The sequence below is a fragment of the Vigna angularis genome, chromosome 3 (genome assembly GCF_016808095.1).
Source record: "Vigna angularis cultivar LongXiaoDou No.4 chromosome 3, ASM1680809v1, whole genome shotgun sequence".
Lineage (NCBI taxonomy): Eukaryota > Viridiplantae > Streptophyta > Magnoliopsida > Fabales > Fabaceae > Vigna > Vigna angularis.
This window is the reverse complement of record NC_068972.1, coordinates 7,549,520-7,573,154: the sequence shown is the minus strand read 5'-3', so window position 1 is coordinate 7,573,154 and position 23,635 is coordinate 7,549,520. Positions and strand designations below refer to the sequence as shown.

The 23,635-nt window shown below is 32.0% G+C and overlaps 4 protein-coding genes across 4 annotated transcripts; 1 reads left to right on the top strand and 3 right to left on the bottom strand.

Moving 5' to 3' along the window:
• Nucleotides 1–3,696: 3,696 nt before the first annotated feature.
• Nucleotides 3,697–4,214, bottom strand: LOC108324736 (WUSCHEL-related homeobox 8-like). Its single transcript, XM_017557667.2, has 2 exons — nt 3,938–4,214; nt 3,697–3,854 (listed from the first exon to the last, which is right to left on the bottom strand). The coding sequence occupies exons 1-2, from the start codon at nt 4,212–4,214 to the stop codon at nt 3,697–3,699; spliced, it is 435 nt and encodes a 144-aa protein (XP_017413156.2).
• Nucleotides 4,215–10,389: 6,175 nt separating this feature from the next.
• Nucleotides 10,390–12,125, top strand: LOC108325791 (uncharacterized). The gene is made up of 3 exons (XM_017558874.2): nt 10,390–10,489; nt 11,059–11,202; nt 11,815–12,125. Exons 1-3 carry the CDS (start codon nt 10,410–10,412, stop codon nt 11,915–11,917), a joined length of 327 nt encoding a protein of 108 aa, XP_017414363.1. The 5' UTR covers nt 10,390–10,409; the 3' UTR covers nt 11,918–12,125.
• Nucleotides 12,126–14,694: 2,569 nt separating this feature from the next.
• Nucleotides 14,695–16,136, bottom strand: LOC108324738 (uncharacterized). The gene is made up of 2 exons (XM_017557668.1): nt 15,002–16,136; nt 14,695–14,735 (listed from the first exon to the last, which is right to left on the bottom strand). The coding sequence occupies exons 1-2, from the start codon at nt 16,134–16,136 to the stop codon at nt 14,695–14,697; spliced, it is 1,176 nt and encodes a 391-aa protein (XP_017413157.1).
• Nucleotides 16,137–20,465: 4,329 nt separating this feature from the next.
• LOC108325147 (early nodulin-like protein 1) lies at nt 20,466–23,058 on the bottom strand. Its single transcript, XM_017558161.2, has 4 exons — nt 22,685–23,058; nt 22,485–22,588; nt 22,021–22,404; nt 20,466–20,724 (listed from the first exon to the last, which is right to left on the bottom strand). The coding sequence occupies exons 1-4, from the start codon at nt 22,809–22,811 to the stop codon at nt 20,662–20,664; spliced, it is 678 nt and encodes a 225-aa protein (XP_017413650.1). The 5' UTR covers nt 22,812–23,058; the 3' UTR covers nt 20,466–20,661.
• Between the last annotated feature and the right edge of the window lie 577 nt (nt 23,059–23,635).

The following is a 23,635-nucleotide window of genomic DNA, read 5'->3' as shown; positions in this document are numbered from 1 at the left end:
AGGGGAAGCGAACCGCGTTGGGTGACACTTTGAGACGTTGTGACTTGGAGCGTGTGAGAGAGAGTGTGAGATCTTCTGACTGAGAGAGCTTTCGAGCAATCCTTTGGGTGCGAGTGAGATCTGAGCACCGAGAGTTCTCAGTGTGAGAGCTTGTGGGATCTGGACGTCTGAGTGTGGGAGATCATAGAGTTTCTGCGCGAGATCGAAAACCCTTCCGGCCAAGCTTAACCTTCATGTTCCAAGGCTTTGCTCTGTGGCGAGTAAGTGTTCTTTTCTCTTATCTCTTCCTTTCCTTTAACCAGCTTCTCCTTCTTCTTTAATTCTTCCTTCTTTTCTTTCCTTCTTTCTTCTTTCTGCTTCCTTTCATGCACTTTTTCTTTTCTGAGCTTTTATTACTCGCAATTATATTCTGCTCTCTTCTTTTTACTCTGCTTCGTTCTTCTCTTTACTTTCCGCATTTTATTTTATTTGCACTTTATTTGCTTTCCTTTTCTCCTTCTATTTTCCTTTAATTAACTAAAACTATAAACACATTGTCTTAACAAAGATAAGGGGTATATCGGCTGGAAACAAGACGTTAATCTCCCTTCGTTTGAAGGTATGGCAGAGACAATCGGGTAGAACAATGCCACGTACCCCATAAAAACTGAAAACTTAAAAAATAATTTTATTTGTATGCACAAAATGGACACGAACAAACTTGGATGTAGATCCGTTTAGGAACATTTGCGAGGACCGTGAAACAGATCTATTTTTTTGGACATTGAGACTTCAAGAACATAACAATTAAACTAAAAAGAGAAGAAGAAAAATGAAAAACTTGACTTAAATTGGAATCTGACTTCACTGAAATAAATCTTTAATATGAGTTAAGGAATGTGAGCATGGTATGAGTTTCGTGGAGAGATTCTGTAATGTCATGGTATGTGCGTATATGTTGATGTTGAGGGTCATGAAGTTGGAGGTTATCCTGATACTCTAATAATCATTCAGTCTCAAGTAGAGAATGATGAATTATGTGGTGAGAGGGGCAGGAGGTCCTGGTCTATGTGCCGGTTTAGGACATAGTGAGGGGACTAACCTTGTGAATGGTATGGAGGGCAGAATGTTCTGGTCTATGTGCCGGTTTAGGACATAGTGAGGGGACTAACCTTGTGAATGGTATGGAGGGCAGAATGTCCTGGTCTATGTGCCGGTTTAGGACATAGTGAGGGGACTAACCTTATGAATGGTATGGAGGGCAGAATGTCCTGGTCTATGTGCCGGTTTAGGACATAGTGAGGGGACTAACCTTATGAATGGTATGGAGGGCAGAATGTCCTGGTCTATGTGCCGGTTTTGGACATAGTGAGGGGACTAAGAATGACATCACAAGTGAAAAACCTTCCATTGTACCGCTCATCAGCATATCGTTGGGATTAGTGCCTATTGAATATCGTGGGGATAAGTGCCTATTGGGTATTGTGGAATGAGTGTTTATTTGGGTATTGTGGGATGAGTGTTTATTGGGTATTGTGGAATGAGTGTTTATTGGGTATTGTGCGATGAGTGTTTATTGGGTCTTATGGAATGAATGTCTGTTGAGTATTATGGTATTTATTGGGTATTGTGGGACGAGTGTCTAATAGGAATTGTGGTACGATGGTATGAGGGTGTCTGACATAATTTATATGATGTTTGTAACGAAGTAATTATGCATGATTTGTTGCATGTTAGCTCACCCTACTTGTTTGTGTTTGTGTATGTGCGATGATCGTATAATTCGTTATACGGGAGTAGATGAAGGAATGTCGTTTGATCCAGTGCCGATGTTTGACGTTGCCGCTTAGTCGTTTTAGGATTTCTATTTGTCATTAGTACGTTAAAATACTCTGCTACGTTTAAGTTTAAAATTCTGTAGCTAATTTGAGGATGACTGTAATCCTTAATACTCTTAACTGCTTTCACATATTATGCATGATGACGTTCTTTCTATATATGCATGACGTATATTTTTGGGACGTTACATTAATGGTATCAGAGCAGTTATTTCCTTAGGAAATCCTGTAGGATGGGTGTGCCTTGCTCATGCTTGTGCACTCTTAGAAATGTTTTAGTGGATTATCGTTATTTCTTTAAGTGGAATTGATGGTCTTTCTTCTCTGTGAGAACGGAAGATGACACCTAGATTTCATTCTCTCCCTCAGAATGCGCCGTCTGAATCTAATGAGATGCTGAAGTCTGTACTTCAGGCATCGCAACAACAAAATGCTGCATTGATTGAGCAAAATACCATAACCCTGCATAGTTTTAAAGCCGCAAGGGTATCTACCGAGAACGCGAGAATGGCATCTGAGAACACTCAAAGACAATTCACTGAAGTGTTGACTAGTGGCAGGGCCACTCAGAGTGCTTTCTCCTCTGTTATTTCGGTTCAAGAGTGGAATTTGGAAAGCTTTCTGTAAAACCATCCTACTAAATTTTGTGGCGATACTAGTGTCGATGAAGCAGACCCATGGTTTAGAGATTTTGAAGATGGATCGAAACCGAAGTTGAGTTGACAAGACGCAGATGAACAAATCAATTGGGGGAAAGTAAAGCAAGAAACCCTATCAGCGATCCCAACCGCTTGTACCTACATCAGTAACGTGTTATAATGGTAGTGAGGTTCACTGCAAGGGAGACTGCCCTAAACCCTCGGGAGTGAAAATTGAGGAGAAGAAATGCTTGGTTTGGAAGACTTCAGTACACCAGTGAGTGATCTAGGAGTCGAACTGGTGGTTTTATGCCAGTATCAGGACAAATCTCGACCAGTTCAGTTAGTGTTGGATACTCAAATATCGTCGTCAGATGCAAGTTCATGGTGAACTTGATCTATTTACCTCTTGAAGGCCTGAATGAAATTTTGAGAATGGATTTGGTTGACTGTCAACCATATTCTTCTTGACTGTGGTTTAAAGTAGTGGGTGTTTCCCGACTCAAATGATTTGGAGACATGTGTTTTGTGGTGTTAGCTCAACGGAAATTGTGATATATAAGTGTATACGAATTAGGGTGTTTCAAATTCAGTTATGATGCTTAAATGGATATATTGTTTGGCGCGGTTAGTAGTATAATTTGTGCAGATATTTTGAAGGATATAATTTTATGTGTTCTTGTCTCGTGATGGGAATATTACAAATATGTGTTATGTGTATTTAGTTGATAAAAAAAAAATTTGCATTATATCGAGGATTACGATCTTATAATGTCAGATCCTTTTACATTCTGTAAAGACAAATATTTTCTAGCTATTTAATTAATTTCTTTCTAAAATTTTTAAATATTGGTTTGATTCATCTAAGTCCGAATTACAAATGTGTGTTAGCATAAGAATGGACAATTGGAAGCTATTCTCAAAGAAATTCAATTTCATTAAAGGAAATGAATAAGACAATGGCGTATGTCATGACAAATATCATATATTACAATAAACTCAGATCTATAAGGTTATAGGGACTACATAATTTTCCAAATCTCATAGTTATAACAGATACCTTAATCTTCGTGTGAAGATGGTACTACACATTAAGCAAACATACATAAAGAGTAGAACAGATAAATATCACACAGTGCATAAATAAAAATAAAATGTTCGTGAGTTGGCCACAAGTGACCATTAGGAGTACAGACCATTATAAAATACAATAAGTAAATAAAAGCAGTCTCCTAAGGAGACTACTGATCGGCGAGCGACAACCTCAGAGAAAGCTCTGTGGAAGGAGCTTGGGTACGGAATGGCATAGGTGGAGTAACTTTCTTTTCCTCTTTATGTATAACGGGAATGGGAAAGAGATCTAAGAGCTCCGGAGTCCTTGGAATCACCCATGAAGGATCTGCGGAAATGCAAAAATAATAGTAGTCAGAGTTTAATAAAATAAATAAAAGAGAAAGAAGAGGAAAGGAAAAGAAGATTTACCATACATAAACGGCGGAAGGAGAGTAAATGAAGATCCAGGTTTACCAGGGATGCTTTGTTGCCAACCTCGATTCTTCACCCGATTTCCATGGTTCTGAAACCAGCAGTAGACGCTGTATTCTCCGACTTCCCCGTACTCCTGGAGTCGTCCTGTGATCTCGCGAACTTGATCTCGACTAGGATTGATGATCCCATGGTTGTAGATGTTCAGCAAGATTTTAACTTGTTCCGGGGTGGACCGCCATCGTTTATGAACTGTCTTGGCTTCCATATCCATTCTCTAAGTTTTTGTTCATCAAGTAAAAAAATAAATAAAAAAATAAAAATAAAAATAAAAGTAAAAATAATAAAAAGATTTATTTCAGTGAAGTCAGATTCCAATTTAAGTCAAGTTTTTCATTTTTCTTCTTCTCTTTTTAGTTTAATTGTTATGTTCTTGAAGTCTCAATGTCCAAAAAAATAGATCTGTTTCACGGTCCTCGCAAATGTTCCTAAACGGATCTACATCCAAGTTTGTTCGTGTCCATTTTGTGCATACAAATAAAATTATTTTTTAAGTTTTCAGTTTTTATGGGGTACGTGGCATTGTTCTACCCGATTGTCTCTGCCATACCTTCAAACGAAGGGAGATTAACGTCTTGTTTCCAGCCGATATACCCCTTATCTTTGTTAAGACAGTGTGTTTATAGTTTTAGTTAATTAAAGGAAAATAGAAGGAGAAAAGGAAAGCAAATAAAGTGCAAATAAAATAAAATGCGGAAAGTAAAGAGAAGAACGAAGCAGAGTAAAAAGAAGAGAGCAGAATATAATTGCGAGTAATAAAAGCTCAGAAAAGAAAAAGTGCATGAAAGGAAGCAGAAAGAAGAAAGAAGGAAAGAAAAGAAGGAAGAATTAAAGAAGAAGGAGAAGCTGGTTAAAGGAAAGGAAGAGATAAGAGAAAAGAACACTTACTCGCCACGGAGCAAAGCCTTGGAACATGAAGGTTAAGCTTGGCCGGAAGGGTTTCCGATCTCGCGCAGAAACTCTATGATCTCCCACACTCAGACGTCCAGATCCCACAAGCTCTCACACTGAGAACTCTCGGTGCTCAGATCTCACTCGCACCCAAAGGATTGCTCGAAAGCTCTCTCAGTCAGAAGATCTCACACTCTCTCTCACACGCTCCAAGTCACAACGTCTCAAAGTGTCACCCAACGCGGTTCGCTTCCCCTTTTATAGCCAAAAATCTCACTGTGCCCACAGTTCCGGTCATGCATACCGGAGGCTTCAATAGTTTCGGTTAAAAAAAACAAAAAAAAAACAAAACAAAAAAAAGTAGTAGTATGCAATTTTTACTACATTTTTGGGAGTATGAAATATTCAAATTAGAGAGGATCTCTTGCTATATGAGTGCGTGTAAATATGATATGATTTTGGTGTGAGATATGTGATATGTATGTTGACCCAGAATTGTCTCCTCGTTTGAGCGGTGGGAGTTGCCCTGATAAACTATTTGAGTAATGGGAACTACCCTGATAAGTTCATTATACGAGTTGTGGGAGGCAACTCTACACATGAGAGAGGATGTGCATCGACCTTGACAATCTCTTTTATAGAGTGATGGGATTGACGTTGAGCCTGGACCTCAAAGTGATTTTGATTGAAAGATAATGGTCTTTTGAATGAAATAATAACTATGTTCATAACAAGGGCAATTTTCGAGGACGAAAATTATTTAAGGGGGGTAGAATGTAAGACCCATGAAAAATATTTACCTTAATGGTAATAATTTTATTACTAATAGTAATAAATTTCTTTGTGAATGGAAAATATAATAAGTTTATAAAATGTGGAAAGATTAATAAAAAATTTTGGTAGCTTAATTTGTAAGACTCATGAAAAATATTTATAATAGTAAATTTTAGCATTTTATTAGTAATAATAATTTTAGTGGATATAAAATTATAGTAATTTTAGAAGGAGAGGTTCAAATTTTTGGTAACTTATTTAGTAAAATTTTTTAAATTGAATAGTAAAAAGTAAATAATAAATAGTAAAAAGTAAATAGTAAAAATAAATTTTCAGCATTAAGATTTCTTAGCATGGAAGAAAGTAGTAGGTAGAAATTAGGATCAGATTTGGTGAGAAAATGATTGAAATATTATTTTTAAATAATATTAAAATAATAAATAATATTAAAATATTAATGAATAGTAAATTTTTTTTTTACTATAAATAGCCATGGGAGGGAAGGGTATTTTGCACCAAGAGAAGAGAAATCAAGTGAGAGCTTGAGAAATAGAGAAGAAAGAGTTAGGGAGAAATTTTTAGTTGCAAGAAGAGTAGAGGTTCTGAAGGGTTTCAGGGGAAACAAATTCGGAGCAGGAGATTATGTCTGGAATAGAGGTAGGGGAGCTAACTTTTCTAAGCTTTTATATTATGATTTAGTACTGTTTTATTACTATTCATGTCTTGAAATTATGTATGAATATTGTTAATGCTTACTGTATGTTTATCTATATTGATATTCGGTGTAAATATTATACGCTGTTGTTTAGAATCTGTTAATAAGAAATTTGTTAAAAACTAGTTGAGGAACACTTTGGCTAAGGAAAGACTTGGTACTTAAGTTGTCCATTGTGACGCACCTCTCTTTCCTGGAAGTCTACTCGACAGGTTTTTAACTTAAATCTTGTGTACAAATTATGTATTGTTAAATTATCATGTAATATATCTTGTTGGAATATATTCAGTTTGTATGATTTCTGAAATGATTGAAGTTTATTTGATTTGAATTTATGCATCTAAACATGTACGAGTATTACGGGGAAATGTCGTAAGGGTATAATATGAGTTGAGGAATGTGAGTATGGTATGAGTATCGCGGAGAGATTCTGTAATGTCATGGTATGTGTATGAGGATTATGGGTAGATTTCATAATGGTATAATATGAGTTAAGGAATGTGAGCATGGTATGAGTTTCGTGGAGAGATTCTGTAATGTCATGGTATGTGCGTATATGTTGATGTTGAGGGTCATGAAGTTGGAGGTTATCCTGATACTCTAATAATCATTCAGTCTCAAGTAGAGAATGATGAATTATGTGGTGAGAGGGGCAGGAGGTCCTGGTCTATGTGCCGGTTTAGGACATAGTGAGGGGACTAACCTTGTGAATGGTGTGGAGGGCAGAATGTCCTGGTCTATGTGCCGGTTTAGGACATAGTGAGGGGACTAACCTTGTGAATGGTATGGAGGGCAGAATGTCCTGGTCTATGTGCCGGTTTAGGACATAGTGAGGGGACTAACCTTATGAATGGTATGGAGGGCAGAATGTCCTGGTCTATGTGCCGGTTTAGGACATAGTGAGGGGACTAACCTTATGAATGGTATGGAGGGCAGAATGTCCTGGTCTATGTGCCGGTTTTGGACATAGTGAGGGGACTAAGAATGACATCACAAGTGAAAAACCTTCCATTGTACCGCTCATCAACATATCGTTGGGATTAGTGCCTATTGAATATCGTGGGGATAAGTGCCTATTGGGTATTGTGGAATGAGTGTTTATTTGGGTATTGTGGGATGAGTGTTTATTGGGTATTGTGGAATGAGTGATTATTGGGTATTGTGGGATGAGTGTTTATTGGGTATTATGGAATGAATGTCTATTGAGTATTATGGTATTTATTGGGTATTGTGGGACGAGTGTCTAATAGGAATTGTGGTACGATGGTATGAGGGTGTCTGACATAATTTATATGATGTTTGTAACGAAGTAATTATGCATGATTTGTTGCATGTTAGCTCACCCTACTTGTTTGTGTTTGTGTATGTGCGATGATCGTATAATTCGTTATACGGGAGTAGATGAAGGAATGTCGTTTGATCCAGTGCCGATGTTTGACGTTGCCGCTTAGTCGTTTTAGGATTTCTATTTGTCATTAGTACGTTAAAATACTCTGCTACGTTTAAGTTTAAAATTCTGTAGCTAATTTGAGGATGACTGTAATCCTTAATACTCTTAACTGCTTTCACATATTATGCATGATGACGTTCTTTCTATATATGCATGACGTATATTTTTGGGACGTTACAGATATAATATGTTGACACTACTTTTTTAACAACTTGTTAGCCTTCCACTAATGGTCCATTTATCAACATTTTGTTGCATTTAAAATCAGCAATGGGCCATAATTATGAGTTTTTTTTTCCATATTATCGTTTAAATATTTCAGTTGGTCTGTGAAAGATGATTATATTAAGGTGTTACTCCCTCCACCACCACAACTTGCTTCCTCCACCACTCCATTCCCCTTTTACCCTTTTCTTTATTTTTTCATTCCTATTTTACCCTTATTAAAATTTTAGGATTAATATTATTTAAAATCTCACGTGGACATTCATTCTTTTTATCATTCTTCCCTCTTTTTCTTTATTATTTTTCCCAGGTTGTCTCTTACGTTCCACTACTCTTGGGTTGTTTCTCATGTTCCACTTCTTCTTCTCTTTTATAGAATTGTGACGTGAGAGTGTGATGGACTTTGTGTTTAATAAGATTGAAAGTGGGGAAAGCAATTCATCTTCAGCTGTGAGTGTGGTGGTGCTTCAAGGTGCTGGTTCAGAGGCGTGAGAGGTTCATATGCGGGTGCGTAATAAAATCCTAAAAATATAAACCGTATAATCTATAAACAGATGTGAGCATCCGTCAACGGATGTCAACATCCGTTTAAGGGGAAACGGATGTCAACATCCGTTTTAATAATACTGGATCAACTTGACTTTTAATTAAAAACCCTAATTCCCATTTCCGTCACCCACCCTTACACCCCCTCCCTCTTCTCCTTCTCTTTCTCATTTTCATTTGCGTCACCCACCCTCTCATTCACTTATATCAAAAATAATTGTTTCGACATTCACCCAATATGAAAAACCCCTTGGAACTTCAGTATGGGATAGTTCTCAACTTCAAGCATGAGTCAAGCTCAGAGCCATAAAAAGAACATAAAGTTGCTAAGCAAACCGATAAGATCAATCAAATAATCTACACTGCAGAGTTCAGATGATTTTACTATCTTATAAATGTTAAAGTCTGCTAAAAACCAAATATTAGTAAATATGTTACCTTACGTAGAATTTCAGCCTATAACTTGTGTAATAGAATACCTGAAACATGTTATGAAGTTTATCGAAATTCCGTGTTTTAATAAATATCAGTTGGGCACACTTCCTACAAGATTCTGGATGGCATGAGAAATATTCTTTAACAAAAATCAGAGTACAGTGAGTAATATCAATACCCATAAATGAACAATTGTACATATGGAGACCCTAAGTATTATCAAACATAAGCTACTTCTACCTAGCTAACTCAATTTAAATTGCATGGAACAACAAGATGTTGAACTTCTTGGGAAAAATAATGACAAAATAAACAAAGATGTTGAGCTTCCACACCATCTCATACCATGTGAACTGAGCAATTTCCCTTTCACCAGGCAAAACAGGACCGGTGTTCTTAAGAAGGACAATTCCTTGTGTTGCAGCTTTAAGAGCTAGTTGTTGATGGGTGACGGAAATGGGAGGGTGGGTGACGGAAATGAGAAAGAGAAGGAGAAGAGGGAAAGGGGGAGGTGGTGGGTGTGTGACGGAAATGAAAAAAAGAAGGAGAAGAGGGGGTGGGTATGTTGTGCACGCTGACAAAGGTAAAAAAATTAAGGTTTTTAATTAAAAGTATAAAAAGTGATTGGTAAAAGTAAAAAACAAAATTAATTTAAGGATATTTTTGAAAAAAAAATAAATTGGGGAGGTGGATGAAAAAGGTTGTGGTGGTAGAGGGAACATCTCTCTTATATTAATTGATATTGAAATTAGATACCATGCGCCATAATTATGACTAATGGGCTTAAGTCTGTGATGACTTTTATTTTTAAAGAAACCTAATTATAATGATTAAGACCATCTAGTACCACAAAGATAAAATCTTGTTTTAAATAAAAGTAACTTTCTTTATAAAATAAAGAATTTTTTTAAATTTTTTTTGACAATAATAATAATAAATGAATTTTTAAGTCTTAGGTTCTCATAACAACGGGCTAATTATTCTAAGGTTCTCATTGCATAAGTCTTATGGTTCACACTATCAGTAATTATTAAAGTTCAATTTCGGTGTAAGAATAAGGTCATTGCAATAGTAGTTTTGGTCGTGTTGTGCATGCATCATACTATGTGTGTACAAATTTGCCTGTAACATAATAAAATTTGAGATGCAATTTGCATTAAGAAATACCATTCTTTATAGTGGTAAATTATGCAAACACGTTTTGGAATTTTTATATGACCCATTCCCTCCTTTTTCAATAAGAAAGTAGCATGTGTTTAGTCTTTTTTAAAACCATTTTTTTATTGAAACCCACCTATCTGGATCCTATAAATATATGCATAATTGGATAATTCTTCTACCCTATCTGTTAATCTCACTTTCGATTATCTAAGATGCAAATTATGCTGGATCAGAGTTTCCTTGTCTATGTTCTGTTGGCTGTCATCTTTGTTATTTTCATGTGGCTAACAAGGTATGGATAATCCATTTTCATACTTTGTTTCATATAAAAAAAAAGAAGTTAAAACAGTCAAATTTTTTCTACTTTATTGATTCTAACTCTTTAAGTTAATTGAAAGGTGATAGATAATTAGAATTTAGATGATGGGAGAGGAAATGGTATTTATGTATATAGTTCTAATTATATCAATTCATGTATATTCCATATTATATATACAAAACATTTAATTTACTCATGGAATAATAAATCTCTACATAATAAATAGTTTCAATTTATCCCTTGACATGTTGATCTTACTATTATCCATCTGAGTTATAGTCATGTATTGTTGACTAAATTACTTAATAAATATGGGGGAGTAAATTATTTACAAGATTTTATGTTTAATCATGTTGACACAAAGAAAATGGTTTTCTATGTGCTGGTGATGTGGCTACCGTCCTTCGATGTCATACATGTATCTAATGATTGAAATTTCCAATAATTGAAATATCCTAGATGTTCACCTTCCCATCATTTTCTTTTAATTATAATTACCTCACTAATAAATGGTCTCAAGTTAACATTAATTTTGTATGCAGATCGAGAGTACACAATTCATTCTATAAGGGTGATGGTTCGGCACAAAAAGCTAAAGGTTTAAAAGTTCACGCCGGAGGAATTTTCAGTTCGTTCAAAAGTGAAGGAAAGGGCTTACAAAATCTTGAAAACGCTGAAATTATCTGGTATTACTTTCACAAAGATCTTGCAATCTAAATTTATTTAGACTTTTACAATATGCACATGTGTTTGATAGGGTATTATTCACTTGTTTTTGCACCAAAATCTCACATACATTTCCAAAGTCACCCGGAACATTAATCAACATTGTCAGTGATTAACACTTATAACTTTTAGAATGCTTAAAATAGTTTCAATTTTTATTAAAAATTAATGAATTAAAACTATATTTAACCTTAAAATATTTTATATTTTAATTTTTCTTGTTTGAATATTTTAGTTTTTCTTGTTTGAATATAGAATAATTAAATATCTTTTTATGATAAAATTTTATTTTAAAATTATATATTTTAAAATTCAAATTTACAAAAATAAGTATTAGCCAAATTTAAATAATTAAATAATATTTAACAAAAAAAATTATATCTATGCGTGTACAATGCATAGAATGCTTACAACATCTCTAAATAGTCTACATATTGTTTACACTAGTTGGATTAAATACTACATTTTTTGGAATAATATTCCAGTTCCATTGTACTCTCATCTCATTGTTACTTTTCTTATGTACTACAATGTTCAAATTATAACAACTTCTTCCAATTGGTTGAATGTAGTCGCAGCGAAACAACCAACCTTTTGGCTAGTTTACTCCAATTTATTAAAAACTTAGCTCGAGGTGGAAAGTATGAAGCTGATGGTAAAGATAAAAACAAATGAGTTGAGAACTTCATTCAAGACAACTCAGTAAGCTCAGAAGCACAAGGATGTTGTACTAATTTCTTTCTCTTTTTTGTATTTGTTTCTATGTTGCCACATCAAACCTTTTCATATTTTCAGTTAATCTTATATTTTGTGCGATAATAAAATATGCATGATTATGGTTAATTTTATCTGGATATTTTAATAAATATGTCGTTTTTTTGTATTTCGTAATCTTGAAATACAAGATTTCTCATTATATGAAAAGTACATTAAAAAAATATCTGTTTCTAACAAAAAGCGAAAATGACGCACTAAACTAAACCACACGCAACATTAATCATGATATTTCTTTTATATAAAAAAAATATTATAGTCTTATAATTTAAGTCTAATTATGAAACACTTTCAGTTACACCTCAAGCTTTTTTTAACTATTTGTTCAAAATGTTGAACAAATGTATGTTTTACTATGTGATTTGAATAATATATATATATATATATATATATATATATATATATATATATATATATATATAATTAACGAGTTATATATTATTATAATATTCTTTAATTTATTCAAAACACAAATATCGCTAACAATCTCCCAATTAATTTCTAATACCATATCCAGTTTACTTTATCCTAAAAGTCATGTACGAATATTAATCCAGATACTTACAATTTAATTATTATACTCTTCACACATTTAAAGAACATATGTATTTATTACATACTAATACTAACATTAAGTTGGATTAGTCAAAACTAGTATACGTGTCTATAAATAAAATACAAATAACAATCTGTGTTAACTTTTCATTTTGGTTTCTATGTAGGTTTTTATATGTTTTGGTTATTTTGTATTTTTTTTAACTCAATTGAGTTTTGTTTATTCTTTTAGTTTTTTAAAAACTAAATTGTATCTTATTTTTGTAAAGTAAATTCAACATAGTTTTTTTTAAAATTGGTCTTAACACAATTTGAAAATATCACTAATAAAATTTAGGTTTATTACATTTAAAATCTTATTTATCTTATAATATAAATGTGTCATATGTTAAAATGAAAGGAATTCTAAATAGAAAATGATCTAAATTTTAACACGTAACAAATCTAAATTTTTAACATAACTTTTTTAAATGGTGTCAACGTCAATTTAAAAATAATTAATTTTTTTTACAAAAATAAAAAATCAATTGGATAAAAAATAATTGTATAAACAAAAATCGAATTAAATATTTAATATAGAATGTAAATTATTAATTAAACCTCTCAAATAAAAACTCCTAGTTCATTTAGTTGTGGGATTGGAGAACCACAGCTACTTGTGAGAGGATTTCTAGAATTGTCACAACTTGGTGAAATTTTGCAAAACCACTATTGGGGTTTTCAAAACCAAGACAACTTACTAAGGTTTGCAAAACCATCACTATTTACTGAGTTTTTATAAACCGTCAGTAAGTACTGGACTTATATCATTATTCATTTTAAACATTATAGATTTATCAATTTTGTGCCATGAAAAGAATTAATTATGTAAAAGTTATTGTCTGCGCATTGAACGCAAAAAGTCTCTAACTTTTAGCAAAATATAAGGATTAGAAAATTTAATTTTTTTTTTATGCTCGTTTACATCATTAACTTCATAGTTGAGTTAGTTTAGTGTTTTTTACTCTAAATCACCTTATCAGTCTCATTTAATAACATAGACTAAAATAGCATAATAAAATAATATTTAATTTTATTTTCAATTTGATCAAAATTAATATAAACTAAACATTATCGTGTAAATGTAACTATAACAGTGTTCACAGCCCCATTATAATTTTTATAATAATAATAATAATTTTTATTGGAGTATAATAAAAATATGTATAAATATAAAACTAAAAATTAGATCAATTACATATTTAGTAAAACATCAGAACTGAAATCACAAAAATTACAGTTCAGTTGATTTTTTTATAAACATTTATATGCGAATTTTCTTATAAATAAATTTAATTTATAAGCAAATAAAAAAAAGCTCATATAAATTAGGTGATGCAAATTTATTTTTTAATTCATTAAAAATAGCCTTCATTTTATTATTTCATAAATATTTTCCATATTTATCATAATTTAATTAATTATTTAGTCCTTATAATCGTACCAAAAACATTGTGTTCCTATACTTAAAAATAATATATTTCATTCCTCTTTTATATATATATATATATATATATATATATATATATATATATATTTGAACTATAAAAATAAAAAGTGAAAGCATTACACATACAAAATTCTCAGCTCCGCTTCAGTCACTACTGCCTTCACCCGATTGAAAGTGAAAATAAAGAAAATGTCACAATTTCAATATTATAATAGGTATCGCAGGAGATTGAAAATCATCCAGCAAAAATATTCACAAATAAAAATAAAAAAATCCCAACGTAAGTTTAACGGATTTTGATATCTCAGGCATCATAAATACTTAATAAAAATATTATTATTTAACATAATTTCTTTTTCAAAAATGACAAAATTATAAATCCTTTAATCGTAGAACTATTCAATCCTCTATATACTTGCAATAGGAAAATATAGTATCTTCTAACATAAGTATACCCCATAAATAAAAACACAACATAAACGTAAAGGTTTACATTCACGAATACTTAACCGTATGCAAATTTTTTTACAAAAACTACAAATCCTCACATAATATTTTAGGCAAAATCTGCAAACTTTCTCATCATATGAATCAAGATTCATGTATTCTTAGATGTGGTGCAGCCCTCTGGAGACTAATTTGACCAATTGTCTTCAATGTATTCAGATTCTGAATCTGGCATATTACATGTGAGAAAGAACCCCACAATATAAAAATTCCACGAGTTTTGGCAATAAATTATGGTATAAGCAAGACATTACATAAGATAATTTGATTTTAAAATTTTATGGTTTATGCATATTTGGCAATAACATATGTATTATGTAGTAGTTTAACATGAATATGTATAATTTCATGACGTCTAATGTAAATATTTTTTATATTCGTAACATGATCAATAGGTCTAATATCAATAATCCAAGAATTCGTAGTGATCTTACCTTTCTTGCTTTGTTGTGTACATGGCTCACCATTAGCAACACTGATTTGGTTGATTTTCATTTCAGATGTTTGAAGAAATTTTAGAAGTTGTTGAATTTGTTCATCAGTGAGAGAATCATTAGTTTGATTGACCACAATTTGATGATGCTTCAGATCATTTTCTTCTATAGCATGATTGAAACTATTCTCTGCACCAATTTCGTTGATAGCGTTCTTGTTCTTTTGTTTCATCCATAGTGGATATCGATGTTTTGAGTAATATCCATCTGCAATGTGATACAATTTGTGAAAAGATCTACATTGCTCTGCTCTACCTTTACCTTTACCTTTACCTCTAACTCTACCATGAAGTTTCCATGTATTGGAATGAAAATTTTCAAGAACATGCGACTTCCGTTGTTGTTGATGAGTGCTATCAGTATGAATTTTTACATCAGAACAACTACTTCCACTTAGTTGTCTTTCTTGATGAAGAATGAGCGAAAAAACTTTGTTGATGTTAGGCAAAGGTTCCATGAGAAGAATTTGAGTCCTAACATTTGTATATAATTCTCCCAATCCCTTTAGAAAGCACATAACATACTCTAATTCCCTGTAATCAGTGTCAATCTTATTCACATGACAACTACATTTGATGTTACACGTGCAACTGGGAATCGGCCTTAGAAACTCAAGTTCTTCCCAAAGTACTTTCAAATCTATGAAATAGTCTGTAATATTTCGTTCTCCCTGTTTGATAGAGTTTACTTCTTGGAGAAGATCATAAATACGAAAATTATCCCCTTTTGAAAATCTCTCCCTTAAATCTTCCCACAGTTTCTGTGCATTATCAATATAAATGGTACTTTGCCGTATTTGTGGAGTGAGAGTGTTTGTTATCCATGTGATTACCATCATGTTGCAACGTTCCCAAGCATCAAAGATGGATTCATTTTGTGTTGGTTTAGTGATATCACCATTGATGAATTTCACTTTGTTCTTGAACAAAAGAGCACGCTTCATACCCGTACTCCACGAGTGATAGTTGGTGCCATTTAGAGGAGGAGTGACAAGAACCAACCCTGGATTTTCTCCCGGGTGGAGATAGTATGGACTTGAAAGATTTTGTGAAGGATCCTTGTCATTGCTGTTCATAAAAAAGAAATTAATGAAAAAATTACGATAGAAAAAGAACATTAAAAAAGATAAAATAGCAAAAAGAAACAAATGGAGATTAATTTTAGGACGAGAAATTTTTAATTTAATTCAATTTTATAAAGTTTTGTAGAATAAGATTTATATTTATCTATATATTATAAATTGATTTTACTTTTAGTTTATCTAATATTTTTAACGTAATTCCGTAAAAAAAAACATAGTACTTTGTTATTGTTTTCAATTTGAAAAAAAACACATCACCATGATGCTTAAATACATGAAAGAACGACTAAAACCATAATACAAACCATATATGATGAGACATATTTTGTACTTATGTTTATAAATCTATTGTACAGTGAATGCAATTCTCATATATATGCTTTATTTTTATTTTTATTTTTATTTTTTGTTTTTAGCTCATTGGAAATTTGTTTTAATTTTTGTGTTTTCAGCCCATTTGACTTTTGTTCCTTATTTTGACTCTAACATTTTTTTAAAAGAAAAACTTATTTTTGATTAATTATAATTGTATTGGATTTTACATTTTTATGACTTTAAAATAAAAATATGGCTTTTTAATTTGGAGATTCTATGTTATTTTTTAAGTTTTTTATTTTAAATTTGAGGAAGGTTTACTGAAATGTTGTAAAAGAACCCATGTGTTACTCCCTCTACCAGTAACTCTTGCTCCCTCCACCTCCTCATTCCTGTTTTATCACTCTCTTCACCTTCCTATTCCTGATTTACCTTTCAGTACAATTTTATTTTTATGGTTAATACTTTTTAACTTCTACCCACTTCAATCCCCTACATGAATGTGATGGTCTTGTTTATGCTTAACCAACAAGTATTTGTTATTGACAGTTATGTTATTTCTTTCTCTCTTCAATCTCATCACCCAAATAGCACAACAATTTTAATGATGGATCCATGTTTCTATGTTTCATTTTCTTCTGTCTCTCTCTGTTTTTTATGCTTCTTTCCATTGTTGTATCTTTTAAACTTTTTGATTATTTATCTTACCCACACCAACGTACGAAGAGTTAAGCAATCTCACATGAAAAAATGTTGATACATGAGGAAAAAATATATGTTGCAATGTGTCAGAAAAAATATTGTGGAGGATAGTTAATTTTATAAAAAGGTTAAAACATTTTATATAATCATTTAAATAAAAAATTAAAATATTGAAATTCTAAAACTTTAAGAGAGGAATTTGATCATTTAAATTTAGAAAATGTATACATTTTTCATTTTTTTTTATTCCGTTATCGTTTTTAAATTGAGATACAGACACTTTAACACATTTTACTAACAATAATGAATATTTTTCTCATGTTAACAATTGATTGTGGTTTGATTGTGGTTAATTTCCAGATTTATTTTACAATAATTTTTTTTACCAACATTAATGATATATGTTTCCATTGATGTCATTTAGAATTTTTTAATCAATGTCAATAAAATTATTTTTTTAAGATGTTAGTCATAAAATATTCATTATTGTTAGTCATAAAACATTCATTATTGTTTGGAACCACTGCATCGCCGAATGACCACCGCAAACACCCCGCATCGCCACACCACCGTACCATGAAACCAAACAAGAACCAAACGGATATGGAGAACAGAAGTAAGAGTTGGGAGATGAAAAGAAACGAATCCGATAAGAGTTGGATGAGGTGAGAATCTAGAAAGAGAGAAAGTGAGATTTGGGAGAATGGAAGGTGGGCTGCACAAGTGAAAATAGGTGAGTAAAAATAGATAGAAATTTAGGATTTCATAATAAAGTAAATAAATAAGGTTAAAAATAAAAAGGACTACTTTTGTAATTAAAAAAATTTTGTAGAGAGTTTGGGAAGGTAGAAGAAGCAAGGAGTGGTGGTGGAGGGAGCAACACCCAATAACCCATATCCATTATATGTTGTTTGTATGGGCTTAAACTTTTGTCATTGAATTTATGAATCTCGTTATAGCCTAAATTAGATACTAAAATTGAATACCGTAAATATAAAAGACCTAAATTACGCTTTGTATTATTAAATTTAAACAAAAAATAGAATATTTAATTTTATGAATGATAATGAAAATAAACATTCCTATAATAGCCAAAACAAGAAAAAACATGGACATGATAAAGAAGTAACGAGGCGGAGAAAACAAAAATGACCATATTAAATTAATGAAATGCACGATTGAGGAGAATTTATGAGAAAACCTGTTACCAACAGAAACTTGAATTGTTTGATCGCCATGGTTGACATGGAAGGCATTTCCACTGATATCTGGAGCATGGACATTTTTCCCAAACACTTGTTGTGTGCCTTCTTTATTATGGTATGAACCAATTTTTAGTTTAAAATATATCAATTTCAAAATCTAATTAAGACTTTTTTGAAATTCAAAATTCGATATATATATATATATATATATATATATATATATATATATATATATATATAATATTTTTAAAATTTATTTTGAATGGCTTGTAATTTTGTTTTATTTTTGTTAATTTTATTTATTTTGTTTGTTATAAATTTGGTATAACATTAGATATCTCTAATGAAAAATTTTGTACAGGATGAAACTAGTAAGAGACTGCGGTATCTTCTTGAGGAAGGAGTTTTCATGAGCTTATATAAAACTTAAAGAAAAATATTTCATTTTAGATGATAGAATTTTTAATCAGATTTTAAATTCGAAAATAATTTTAATTAAATTTTGAGATAAAATGCGTAATCGAATTTGGAATTTTAAAATTTGATAGATTACTGTTTGGTAAATAACAATTATTTATTACTTAATTAATTTAATATTTTATTTAGAAGGATGTAACTAGTATGGAGAAAAAAATTTGGGGTGCAAAAGAAAAGCTGAAAGTAGAAGAAGAAACCCCGACAAAAAGCAAATGATATATAGAAAAGTTATCTTTAAAGTTTAAATTATAATTTTTAATATATTTCTTATTTCTGATTTCTTATTTCTTTATTATTTACAATATATTCTACATTTGAATGGATAAATATTCAAAAACTGAAAAACTGTAAGATTCAACTGTACTATCAATGACATCAAACACTTTTAACAAAAACATTGATTTTGTTTTTATTTAGTATTTTAAGATTGAATATACTCTCTATTCAAAATTAATTTATTATTTTTAATTAAGAAGTTGATTAAGTATATTTTTTATTTGTTAAAACACTTAAATATGTCAATAATTATATTATAATGAAAAAAAAATTGTGTTTTCTAACCTTACCCATGTAGTCTACAGGTACTGGAGGGATGAAATTTGTTTAAGATGGAGACTATTTTCGAGATGGGCTTCTACATGTACTAATTTAAACGGCTCGTAACCACCTCTATTTAGTTTTTACTACATAATTAAACATAAATATTGAATATAATTTGTTTTATTTTTCAAAACTTTAGTTAATAAATATATTAACAAAATTGATATTTTAATTTTTTAAAACAACAAATAAAACGAAATCAACCTATTCTTTGAAATGATTGACGTCGAAACAGTAATACACAAGCAAAGATGAATAAATAAATATAAATAAAGTGATAAACACAATAAATTTTTTTATTGCACATGGTTTTTTTTTCTTCCATTAACATAAATAATAATTACAACGGAAATGTAAGTAATTAATTTCATTGAGAGTGGTCATTCTAGTTACTATTATTTTCATTATTAAAAAGTATTCATTTGTTAAGTCTAATAATTTTTAGAAATTTGATAAACATTAAATAGATGACCATTTTCTTTCTTGGTTTTAAGACCATTATTATTTAATTTAATTAAAAAATCACTACATTTACTTTACGAAGAAAAACTTTAAAAACAGTATAATAATTCGAAAAATTTATTAATGTTTTCCAAAAGATAAATTCTCAACCCACCTTCTCCCAAGTTGTTTAACAGTTTCACATTTCATAGTTTTCAAAATGGTTTTATTATCTTTTTAACCATATTATTTATTTAGTTTATTGTAAAACATAAAATATTCATCTTTAATTTTTTTTTTAAATAAATTAATTTGATTGAAGTTTAGAATAGTCATATTTAAGAAACTTGATTAAAATTCAACAAAATCAATAAATAATATAATATGAAAACAATTTGAAAAAAACTTGCTTAAGTGCTCGAATTTTATATATAGATGGATGGAATTTTGAGGTGTGAGGTATGTGTTGGAAAGTGGCCTGACATCAGAGTTTCCCCACCATAAAGGTGCCATGTTTGATGCAGTGGTGAAGGTAGGACCCCATATTGTACCATCACCATGAAAAGCAAGAGGGAATCAGAAGGAAAAGAGAAAAGCAATTGCAGTAATCGATTGGTTTCTTAAACCAAGGAACAAAAAGTGGCAACCATTCCAAAGTAGAATGTAAGAGCATCTTAATACATGGTATAATCATCACTCTTAAAGCTACTTTAGACCCATTGGCTTCCCGTTCTCTTTCTCTGCATAAATTGCGCTCCAACTCTCTTTTTCTCTTCATCTCACAGCAGCAGTAAAACCAAGATGTGCACAGCAATGCCAACTCCAAATGACCCAATCATCATCTGCACTCACCCACACCACAACAACACAATCCAACCTCCAATCAGTAATGCATCAACCCCACTTCTCACGTCAAAATAACCACATTCATCATTTATGTGCAAGTTTCTGCCTAATAAGTATTCATATTAGGTACCACATACACACAAATTTAGGTGCACCAACATAACATAACATTTTTTATTTATGTTGCATGTTTCTTGCTGATATACCACATTTTGGTACATGCATAGATACGAATGCATTAACTTCAATTAAAAGACAACATAACGTTAATGATTTTTGTTTTTGTAGCTGTTACACCAAATTTAGGTACGCAGATAGATACACATTTAGGTGCACTGACATCAATTGAAAGACAGAATAACATTTATGATTTATCTGCACTTTTGTAGCTAATTAATAAACCACATTTAGGTACACACATAGATACACATTTAGGTGCACTAACATCAGTTAAAAGACAGCATAATATTTATTATCTGTGTGCACTTTCGTGGCTAATGACCACATTTAGATACACACATTTATGAGCAATAACATCAATTATACCATAACACAACATTTATGGTTCATTTGCATGTTGCAAATACATCACGTAAGACACTATAACTAAAACTCGCATGAAAACATTGGACTAAAACGGACCGAGAAATAACCAAAAGAAAAAAAGATATTTTAACACAGATATTTTTATAATATTTTAACACCATACATATATCATTTTATCATTAATTTATTATTTATTTATTAGTGTGCTGATCTACTTTCAACCTAATGAAAAAATTGACACCATAATTTTATCCTTTTAAAAACTGTGTCAGAACAATTTCAGTCACAATATCAATGATTTCTTTTTTACTTTACAGTCACCCATCACTATTGTAGTTATATTATATCTACATATTTATCTATAGTTTTCTGTATTGTCAACTGTTTGTAATAAAATTATGACTACAATAGTAATTTAAAACCTCAGATAGCATTATGGTAAAATTTAAATCATGTTCGCGGGTGCAGTTTCTTCGTGTTTCATGATATTGGAAGAAATTGCAGATAAATATAACTATTGTTGCTAATGTTGCAGTCTGACTGCGGTTGCAATCACTCCAAAAACTAGACATTGGGGTGGAAATTGCAGCTGGGAAGCTTTTTTCAAAATCTTGCACATGGTCTACAATTTATTGTTTGTGCAAACTAAGGGAAAGTGCATGACACAGAAACAACAAAAATAGAAACACTGCACAATAAATGCGGGGTTGCTTTAGTAGAGAGAAAGAGAAGTATGGTATGGGCACCTGTCCTTGATGGCCAGAGGTGGGTATGGGGCGTATGGTGGCAGAATCAACTTCACCGGTAGGCAGAGGAACCGCAGGATTGCTGTTAATGAAGGGCATGCCACCTTTATCTGGCACTAACGGAACCGTCACCGGTGAACCTGCTTGTGCTTGTGGTGCTGGGCCAGGTGAAGAAGCAGCTTGATGTGGACGAAACGGCCACGGAAATGAAGGGGAAGATGGTACCTCTCCACCAGAAGAAGGAGCTGGTGTTGCCACTGGAGAAGGTTCTGGAACCGTTGCTGAAGAAGCAACTTCTATGGCTAGCTTTTCAGAATCTTTGCATGCCCTGAGTGACCCATTGTGGAAGGTAAAATAGAAGAAACCGGGTCGTGATGGATGCCACTGAAAAACATTATCTTGGTTAAGGAAATTGGAAAACATAACGCTGCTGAAAGTAAAGAATGAGGCTTTAAGGGTCTTACCGTGTAGGGGTTGGTGAGAAGAGTGGCTTGGGTGATATTGCAGAGATTGTAGGCTTTCTCGTTCTTGAAAATGTAGAGGTTGAAATGTTGTTTGTGCTTGAAAACTGAGAAAGAGAAGAGGCAGAGTGATGTTAGATGCTAGTGGTAGAGATTGTTATACATTGTTTATGTAGATTCCAAATCTGGGTGTTGACACTTACTGATGGAATCACCGATGGAAACTGTGGGGTTCTTCCACTCTGAAGATCCGTCTACGAGAATTGTGGCTGAATGTGAAAGCTTGAAGAGGGAAGGTAGGAGAAGGAAAAAGAGAATGGGGAAATGCATTGTGATGAATGTGGTTTGATTTTGAAGGGAAACTGAAATAGGGAGGGTTTGCTGGTGTAGTGTTGTATTTATTTCTGGCTCGGCTCTCGGCTCTCTGGGTAATTATGGAATGGCAAAAGAAAGAAGATTTTGAAAACTGTGTTTGATGTGGAAGAGAGAGAGAGAGTGTGTGGGGAAGGAGACTGTTAAATTGTCAGGTGTGTTTGGCTTTTTGATAAGGAAGAGTTTGAATGGGTGCCAGACATGGGTGTTGGGAAGGGGGTGCTGATATTATTATTTTACACAGCAAAAGGTTGTGAGATTTTGTTTCTGAAAAATCTAATCTCAAAATTGTGGTAAAAGAGGTTGAAAAAATGGACAGGAACGCAATCACTAGGAAGTTTTTTGGGTTCTGAAGTATGATGATGGGGATTATAATTCTAAAATGATTAGTGCTGTGATTATAAACCTGCAGTCAATAATGTGGTCAATACTGATTTCATTTTTCAATTCAAAAAACCCCTTCTTCTTGGGTGCTGAGAAATAAAAATTGCCTTTCTCCTTTACCCCTTTTATTTTGAACGAAGTTTTGCTCCCTACTTTCTACGATGCAATGTTACTCACACTTTGATGCAATACCGGGAATAAAGTTTTCAACAAATCCTTTTTTTTTCCTTCTGCTTGAATGCTAACAATTTTCATTTAATAATATCATTGGTAATATAGAGACATAAATAATAATAATACAAGTTGATAGTAACAGGGCTTGGCATTTTAATTTTATGTAAAAGTGTGGTCCTTTTTCGATTAGATGTAAATTAATTTTTTTGAGAATTTATCGTTTA

Coding starts and splice junctions, on each gene's coding strand:
- LOC108324736 (XM_017557667.2), bottom strand. CDS start 4,214: ATGGATATGGAAGCCAAGACAGTTCATAAACGATGGCGGTCCACCCCG. Junction 3,855..3,937: donor CCTTCCGCCGTTTATGTATG/GTAAATCTTCTT, acceptor GCATTTCCGCAG/ATCCTTCATGGGTGATTCCA.
- LOC108325791 (XM_017558874.2), top strand. CDS start 10,410: ATGCAAATTATGCTGGATCAGAGTTTCCTTGTCTATGTTCTGTTGGCT. Junction 10,490..11,058: donor ATTTTCATGTGGCTAACAAG/GTATGGATAATC, acceptor TTTTGTATGCAG/ATCGAGAGTACACAATTCAT. Junction 11,203..11,814: donor GAAAACGCTGAAATTATCTG/GTATTACTTTCA, acceptor GGTTGAATGTAG/TCGCAGCGAAACAACCAACC.
- LOC108324738 (XM_017557668.1), bottom strand. CDS start 16,136: ATGAACAGCAATGACAAGGATCCTTCACAAAATCTTTCAAGTCCATAC. Junction 14,736..15,001: donor TACACAACAAAGCAAGAAAG/GTAAGATCACTA, acceptor GTAATATGCCAG/ATTCAGAATCTGAATACATT.
- LOC108325147 (XM_017558161.2), bottom strand. CDS start 22,811: ATGCATTTCCCCATTCTCTTTTTCCTTCTCCTACCTTCCCTCTTCAAG. Junction 22,589..22,684: donor TTCCATCGGTGATTCCATCA/GTAAGTGTCAAC, acceptor TCTCTTTCTCAG/TTTTCAAGCACAAACAACAT. Junction 22,405..22,484: donor TTCTCACCAACCCCTACACG/GTAAGACCCTTA, acceptor AATGTTTTTCAG/TGGCATCCATCACGACCCGG.